At 31.2% G+C, this 8,728-nt stretch overlaps 1 protein-coding gene across 3 annotated transcripts; it reads left to right on the forward strand.

Annotated features, from left to right (window-relative positions):
* The first annotated feature begins 481 nt into the window (after positions 1–481).
* On the forward strand, positions 482–8,227 carry LOC143071534 (dual specificity protein phosphatase 1-A-like). 3 transcript variants are annotated; one of them, XM_076245900.1, is made up of 4 exons: positions 482–917; positions 5,360–5,490; positions 6,025–6,244; positions 6,854–8,227. In XM_076245900.1, the coding sequence occupies exons 1-4, from the start codon at positions 545–547 to the stop codon at positions 7,180–7,182; spliced, it is 1,053 nt and encodes a 350-aa protein (XP_076102015.1). In that variant the 5' UTR covers positions 482–544; the 3' UTR covers positions 7,183–8,227. The 3 variants fall into 3 exon arrangements, with proteins under 3 accessions (XP_076102015.1, XP_076102016.1, XP_076102017.1); XM_076245901.1 differs by lacking the exon at positions 482–917 and adding an exon at positions 4,410–4,614; XM_076245902.1 differs by lacking the exon at positions 482–917 and adding an exon at positions 4,735–4,753.
* The last annotated feature ends 501 nt before the right edge of the window (positions 8,228–8,728 follow it).

Consider the following 8,728-nt stretch of genomic DNA (forward strand, 5'->3'; position numbering starts at 1 on the left):
ATCTTAATTTTTCTATACTTGAAAAAAATTAACAATTCAGTTCAAACAATGAAAGTATCCAAATCCTGTGCCAAATTAAACGCCTGTGTTTCAAACGATATTTCTCTGGAATTCCAGTTACTACAAATTTACGATGTTACTATAAATAGTAGGAGTAATAATTGACTGGAGAATGAATGAATGAATGCCTTGTGGGAATTTTGGTTTCCATTTTTGTTCATTTGTAGGTGTTTCATTCATACAAATGGACGCGCCTCATTAATCACATTATTATTAAAGTCTACACATTTCTTTGATACAAATGTGCCGTTATTGACATGGTTTTATTAATAATTTCCCACACCAATCAATAAATTTAATCAATATGACGATGATAATATATCTAATGGGCGGTCCTTGCTCAGGCTTGGCTTTATCGCGATTGGATATCATCTAATCAATTCACCGGAAGTTGTAATGGTTGTTGATAATCCCATTCATAAATTTTACGATTCGTTTATGAATGAAATCTCAGTTACAACTTTAGAAGAGCAAGGAGAAAGTCATGAAAATGAATTTCATAAATAGCTATACATTTTTCAACAATCTGGAACAGCATTTATCCGAATCTACAGATAATATTTTATTAATTGATACGAGATCCTATTTATCCTACAACGAAGATCACATTATTGGTGCTTGCAATGTGTATTGTCCTCCTATCCTAAAAAGAAGAGTCAGAAACGGTGGAAAAATTCGTCTTGAATCGATGCTTGGTTGTGAAATACAAAACAAATTAAAAACTGGACAAATTGGACGAATTTACATGTATGACGACGGAACCTACTTACAGAACGGTGATGAGATGTCTGATATGTTTATTGTATGGACGTCCATGTGTAAACTAGTTAATAGCAAAAACTGTTTTATACTTCAAAGTAAGTTGTTTAATTAATTTCTTATCTTTTTTACATCTTTTCTTAGATAAAACTTCGCATATATTTTTATAAAAGTTTTTACATGTTAATTTATAGACGGTTTTGTCAGGTGTATCTTTTTTTTTACTATTTCCTAGAGATAAGAGTAGATGTAAATCAGTTTGATTATCTTTGAGCATGTTTCATCTGTTTTCTTTAAGATGTATGACCATTTATGTACCCTGCTTCGATACATATACATGTATTTTATATCAGTTAAACATGTCGTAGTTGAACGCATAAATGTTACATGTATTAGCGTTTTTACACCTGTTATTCTATACAGAGCCAGTTGCAGGTTACAAATTATATATTCTACTTGAGACATATATTGCAATAACATATTTCTATGATCTATAAACATCAGATGAAATTACGACTGAATTCGTTGAAAAACAGTATTTTTCTTCTCCGGTGAAAAAATGATAAATTAATTATTAATTACACAAGGTTTTTTTCTCTGTTTTTCTACAAAGACGTCTTTATAAAGACCTATACATTTTCATGCATCAGCCTCAAATTATAAAAACAATTTTGTAATCTTTTTACCTCACAAAGGACGTATTTATTTTCTATAAATTATCAAATTTAAACATTACAGGAAGCAATCGCAATTTTGATAATTCATAACTCTTTTTTATCTAGGCCTTTTTATATATATTTTTATTTGTACATGTATATATAGAACATCATCTAAGATTAACGTACATAATACTTAATGTGCGATAATATCGTACAACAAATTATAAAATGCAAATATCATTATATCTAATTACACTTTGTATTCATTATTTATTTCCCTATTATTAATGCAATGTAAACAAATTCCCACAGGGAAATCATCTGTTTCCTGCGGAAGCAACATAATCAGTTTCTACCCCGAATATGTTAATTAAATTGGCTGTCACCATTTAAATATTTTATTACCGGAAATAAGTTCAATGGTAATTTGATAAGAAGGCCTTTCGACTTTGACACTTTGAATGACGGTTGTTCATCTGGCTTTTCTTGGACATTATCCTGTGTTCATCACAATAACGGCTACATTGATAAGGAAATTTCAACAATCATGAATGGACAAAATGCGTGGGAAAAATCGTGTCGGTTAACACAATTTTCAAACATGTATTATAAAATTCAAACGACAGAATATGAAAAAAAAAATAGAGATGAATGAGAGTATTTGTTATCTGAAAGAAGGGACCTTTTATGTAAAGAAGGAACCTTTTATGTACAACATGACATTACAATATACATGTATATAATTAGTATAAGACATGTTATGCAAAGATAACGAAAGCTAGACAGGATCATACAATGAGTTAGTTTAACCAAGTTATACATGTATCTGAATACAAATTATATATTTGTTCAGCATTTAGATATTTGAATAAAAAAAAAATAACCTTTTAAATTGTTTCAGTGCTTACAGATATGTTATTGTTACTATATGCATTATGAATCATTATTCAGAAACGTGTAAAAATGATTGGGTGGGAGAAGACTCAACTACTTAAATACATTTCGCCTGTAAAAGGACATATTAAGCCATACATCAGAGCCATACATTTTACTTTCTCAAAATATACGCTTAAACTTGGTCAAAAATATAACCATCAGTTACATAGAAGAGGGGTGGGACCTTTATCGGGACTTCGGGATCGTGTGCTTTTAAGCTCGGGATTGATCCTTTCGGGATCTAAATTTATTTTTTAGGAACGGGATTTCATGATCGATCTAAATTTATTTTTTAGGAACGGGATTTCATGATCGATCTAAATTTATTTTTTAGGACCAGGATTTCGGAATCATGACCCCACCTACCCCCTCAATAGAATATATAAGTTTAATGAATAGAAACATTTGCTTAGTATAGGAAATTGCAGCTAACTTCAGGGACGTTGAATACAATAAAAAAAACTTCTACAAGATTAAACATGAAAGACGATGACTATCGTTTATAAACTTCATCTTCATATTAAAACTTTTAACGTCGAAACTTTGGACGAAAATTTTCTGAATTTTAAACTTTTTGGTTTTTAGATTTTCAATAAAAAAGCTTTGAGGTGCATCTCTTACACATTCTTTAATAACGTAAGACAAATAAAACAAAATTGTATGTTCTGGAATTGTTTCCCTAATTCTCATATTATTCTCTAATACATTTTATACTTATCCTTTATAAAACTGTTTTTACATTTCCTTTCTTAAATAACTTTTCTGATAAATATAAAAATACACGGGAAATTAAAACTTGAAAATGTAAATATGACAGTCAAGTTTTTTGTGAGATTTCCCTAAATAGTAGGCAGGAGTAACCACAAACCAGATATTTTTAACTATGCATCACACAAAAGCGGAAACTTTATAACCACAAATCAAGGACGTATAGTTAAGAGTTGTACAGATCCTTACACATACACGCATACATCGGCCAAATTCATTTTAAAGTAGACGATTGCTGATATACTAGTAAAAACCATAAGAACCACCGTAACGTATTTGTATGTTAAGATGCGGTACCGTGATATGGTATAGCAAATATTGAAAGACTTTATCTTGTTGCTAATGGTCCGGGAGTGAAATAAATTAAGTCCAAATAGTTCAAACTCTAAAAAATTATAGAACTACGATTTCGCGTACTTCAGAAATTCCTACCTTTTTCATATTATGGCATTACATCTGTATACTGAATGATGACTTTCTATCGTCAAGAGGCTTGTTTGTGAGAACTAAAGCTATTTGGTGTATAGTAAGTTATTAACAAACCAAAATAGAATAATTAAAATAATACTAATAGTGATCCGAGACCAATGAAATGATGGTTCAAATTTTGATTTATTCAATGGAAAACGGTATACATGAATCGTTGATTTTCGTATCTGAATCATGAACGAAAATCAATTAAATATGATTTTAAAGAAACAAACGTTTTTAATTTAAAACTAAGATGCGGACTGACGTGTAACTGAATGTTTTTTCTAAGCAGAGTCATATGATCTAAGAAATGAATAGCGATGCATTTTATATTAATATTTGTTTGTGTCATTTTGGTCAATTTAATGAATTATTAAATGTTTCCCACATTAATTTCAAGGAACTTTGATGAATTTTAAATAAAAAAGTTGAACCAGTTTACGGACAATTAATTTACATGACTTATATCTGACTTCCACTCCTTCTTGACCACCACATGTAGACTTGACCACCATATGTAGAACGCTTAGTTATTATAAAAACAAAGCCTTTTAAGTCCTGAATATAAGGCATTATAACAATGGATAATTTCATTAAAACCCGGAACAGTTACATGTTAATACCTTATAGAGACACCCACGCACAGAATTGCCTCAAAAAGACATTATGCATTGATTTTTCTGCTGCGAATCGATTGATAAAACTGTTCCAAGGACAAATTACTGCCGTTGAGTATTTTTTGTTTGATGAACGGTCGATACTTTGACAATCAAATAATTACATTTTGTAGGAAAAACCTATCCTTTGATGAACATGAATGAAAATGGCCGGAGTGTGGGAAAAAGAGATCGATGGGCTATGATTTAATCGTAGCCAAGATCAATCAGTTGTGGTGCTGAATTCATTCATAACAAAATGACAGGAAATTAATTGACTCTGATCCAGATGCAACTAAGTCATAGTAATTCGCGGCGAACCGCTTATTTATGACAATCCCACATAATCAAGTTATACACGATTTTTATGTTTTGTTTACAAACAATCGTGATTAGAGGCTGTTTACCTACATGTATGAAATTGACATATTTGTTTATCTACATGTATGTAATTGTTATATTTATGACCGGGTGGCGGATACATGTTATAAATTAAATATTTCCGTGAAATACTCGTCATTTCCGTAAATACAGGTGTGACCTAATATCTTACATTTTTCGATGAAATATTGGTCATTTCCGTAAATATAGGTGTTATATTCGGTGAAACATGTACATCCATATATATATATACTCCCTTGTGATGTCAAACGAAATTTGATTTTAAGAGTAATAAAAATAATTCATCTTCTAAGAAAAAAAAAATAATATAATAATATTTTTTTTGTCATAAAAACAAATTAAACATGTTTGTGACAAACTGAACAAAATATATACGAAGAGAAACGTTGCGTTTTAAGATCTTTATAATACTTAATAAACCAGCCTAGAGACACACACATGATAGTATATTATATTGTCTCCGATTTAATGTTCCATGTCTTGTTATTGAATCCTCGATTGAATCTGAGATAACCATATAGAAGTATCGGATCGAAAGAACCAACTAACAAAACTACGTTTTTATAGTTAGAAAAACAACATTTAAACTATGTTTTTGCCGTTTTAAAATGTATGCATATATGTCTAAATTGTTGCCTTAAATTTCAGGTAGTTTTAAAGAATTCCAAAAGACATATCCACATCTATGCCAGACCTCCGACTATACACAGGTACATGATACAACGGTAGAGATGGATAAAGCCTGTCGACGAGCCTTGTACAGAACAGACTCCACACAGGTAACAGAAAGTTTATATATTCCCATCAACACATGCTTTCATTGAAAATAGAACTAAATATTTATAAACCTCAATTCACACAAGAATTTAAAATAATTTCATCCATCAAGATCGTTTTCATTTTATGTCTTTCCTTCTTACTCAGAAACTATGACAACGTATGACCTTATCAAATTACTAGGACTTTTTTACATGTTAACTAGTATAATAGTCCAAGTTTTAAAACACGAAAAAAACCCCACAAAAACGTAACAAAAATATGCTGTTTAACTTCAAAGGGGCTATGGTTTATTGACCGAGTCAGTTTTTTCTTAGTTTTGCTATCAATTATTTTTTTTTCCAAAATGTAACACTATATTTGGGAAAACCTGGATTCCATATAAATTTTAAGTTAGGGGAACCAAATATTTTTTACAGGAAAAAAAAAACATACCCCCCTCTTTTTGAAGTTATATGGCTATTCTCCTAAATATCCATAATTTAGAAACATGTAAATGCTTTGTTTTAATATTTGAAATTTTGATTTTTTTTCAGTCTGAGCCAATAATGCTAAAGGACTATTTATATATTGGAAACTCCGCTAATGCCTCATGTAAAGAAGAAATGATTAATCTTGGAATAACTGCCATCTTGAATGTCTCCAACACGTGCCAAAACCATTTCTGCAGTGACTTTCGATACAAGACAATTTCTGTGGAAGATGATGGATCAACAGATTTAGCCAAGTGGTTTAGAGAGGCCATCCAATTTATTGGTATGTATAGTATACAGGTATTAGAAAACCTCAACTTTTGTCAATAGGTTGCTGTACTGATGTTTCGAAAAGTTAAATTATTACAATTAGCTTACTCATGCCAGACAGCCTAAATGTTTTTTATTCTATTAATAGTGCTTTTGCAATAATCAGTCAATTTAAGGAATTCACAACTTTTCATTGTTAAATAATGTTAGAACTGAAAAATTTTTCCTGCAAAGCGAGAGTTTTTAAAAAACTTCAATCGGGAAACTGAGTATAAAGAGTAAGGTTTAGAATAAAAATAAACGTGAAGGATCCCACCAATAACTTGAGATAAGATCATTGATTGTTGGATGAATATCCTCCAGTGGCAAATATTTCATGTATGTTCAGGACAACTGGAGATTAAATGGCAATTCCATTAAACTACCAAAATGATACAGATAACTGTAATTGTGTCATAATCTTTCAATGATAATGACAGATTTTTTAGACACCAGCACAATTTGTATCAATAGTGAAAAGCATTTGTTATTTTCATATGGTGCATATATCTTTTTTAAGAAACAGGATCATTTTCACATGAATTGGACATTAAATTTAATTTGTAAATATTTATTTTTTCAGACAATGAAAAATACCGTGGAGGAAAGACTATGGTTCACTGCCATGCTGGTATAAGTCGATCCGCTACCATTTGTTTGGCATATATCATGTACAACGAAAAAATTGATCTAAATACAGCTTTTGAGTATGTTAAATCCAGGAAACATGAGATTTCACCAAATTTGAGTTTTATGCAGCAGTTGTTGACCTTTGAAAAAGAAGTTCTATGCAAAACACCAACCCCTGTATCACCTTGTCGATCATGTTCTGTACCAGCAGGATTCTCCTTCTATAATTTTGGTAATCTGACGTCTCCAGTACTGGTATCACCCACAGTAGACTTCACCTGAACAATGGTGACTGTATTTGTGGAAACAACTGCCTAATCAAGTAAAGGTTGGCCTGTGGAAGGTACTTTGTCGTGGGAACAATGGTTGTGTTCAAAATCAATTATGCAAGGACTTTGAAGAAAGTTTGAAAACTGTTGTTAATCAGACGTGACCAAAGATTGACCACCCACATGATCAATGTTGGCACCAGAATTTTTATTTTTATACATCTTTTGTGTTTGTATAGACAATGTACCATCAGGATCTATTTTATAGTGTTGACTTTTTTAAAATCCAGTGTTGCTGAAATGTTATAATTGTAATAAACTTGAAATCTTATCTCATAGACCAACAAAAAATGTAAATTTTATTTAAATCATAAAAATCCTTTCTAATCATTATATTACATTGTACTTGTGAAAATTGTTGATATAGAAATGTCAAAGCTTTATAATGAGGAAAAATTGTCAGTTTGTGGGCAGTTAATGTTCAAAATTGTAGCAAAAAAAAAAAAGAAATAAACTGTCTAGGAAAAAAAATAGGGAACTTTGCAAAGTTATATCATTAATCTGACCACCAATGAAATCGTTAGTCTAGACACAGATTTAGATCTTATAAAAAGTGCTTGTTAAAATCTGTTGCATAACATTTGGTCATCTATTGCACACTTAAAACAAAAACATTCTGAAAGTAGTACTAGAGAGAACACTATTCATATGTAAAAGTTTAATGATTGAGAAAATAGAGAATATTATTTATATGTTAGTGCTTAATGATTGAATGCCAGAGAGTTGCAGCAAATTTGAGATGTTAAATTAAAATAGTTGAATCTGTGAGTGATAGGAAACACTGACGAGCCAAACTTGCACACTGGAACAACACTAGTGAATTTTTTTAAGTGTGCCACATAAATGTACAGCACTCCATTGATCATGTTGGACTTCTTGATATTTTGTTGTTACTATGAAATCCAATTGTTATACAGTTAACATGTGACTGTGAGTAACCTCATGTCTAGTCATTCCATTTTTGTCATGTTTTAATAAAACTAACTGTTCAAAATTTGTGTCTATTTGTCATTATCTATTACTGGTACTTACTAAGCAGAAAAGTTGTGAGAAACTGTCAGAGCAATGGCATAATGTGAACTATCACAATTAAAAAGGCTTACAATATCACAAAACACTACATAGAATTTTAAGTCTGAAAAAAAATTATTGAGTAACACAAACCAAACTAAACACTAAGGGGACCACTGCTCTACTAGGGGCACCTGTCATGTTACCTGACGCAAAAAACATTTAGCATCATAAACCCCACCAAACACTAAGGGGATCTCAAGTGCTCCGAGAGAGGGGAAGCATACATTGTCCTACTAGGGCTCCTGTCATGTTACCTGACGCAAAATAAAACATTTAGCATCATAAACCCCACCAAACACTGAGGGGATCTCAAGTGCTCCGAGAGAGGGGAAGCATACATTGTCCTACTAGGGGCTCCTGTCATGTTACCTGACGCAAAATAAAACATTTAGCATCATAAACCCCACCAAACACTAACAGGATCT

Source organism: Mytilus galloprovincialis, chromosome 4 (genome assembly GCF_965363235.1).
Source record: "Mytilus galloprovincialis chromosome 4, xbMytGall1.hap1.1, whole genome shotgun sequence".
Lineage (NCBI taxonomy): Eukaryota > Metazoa > Mollusca > Bivalvia > Mytilida > Mytilidae > Mytilus > Mytilus galloprovincialis.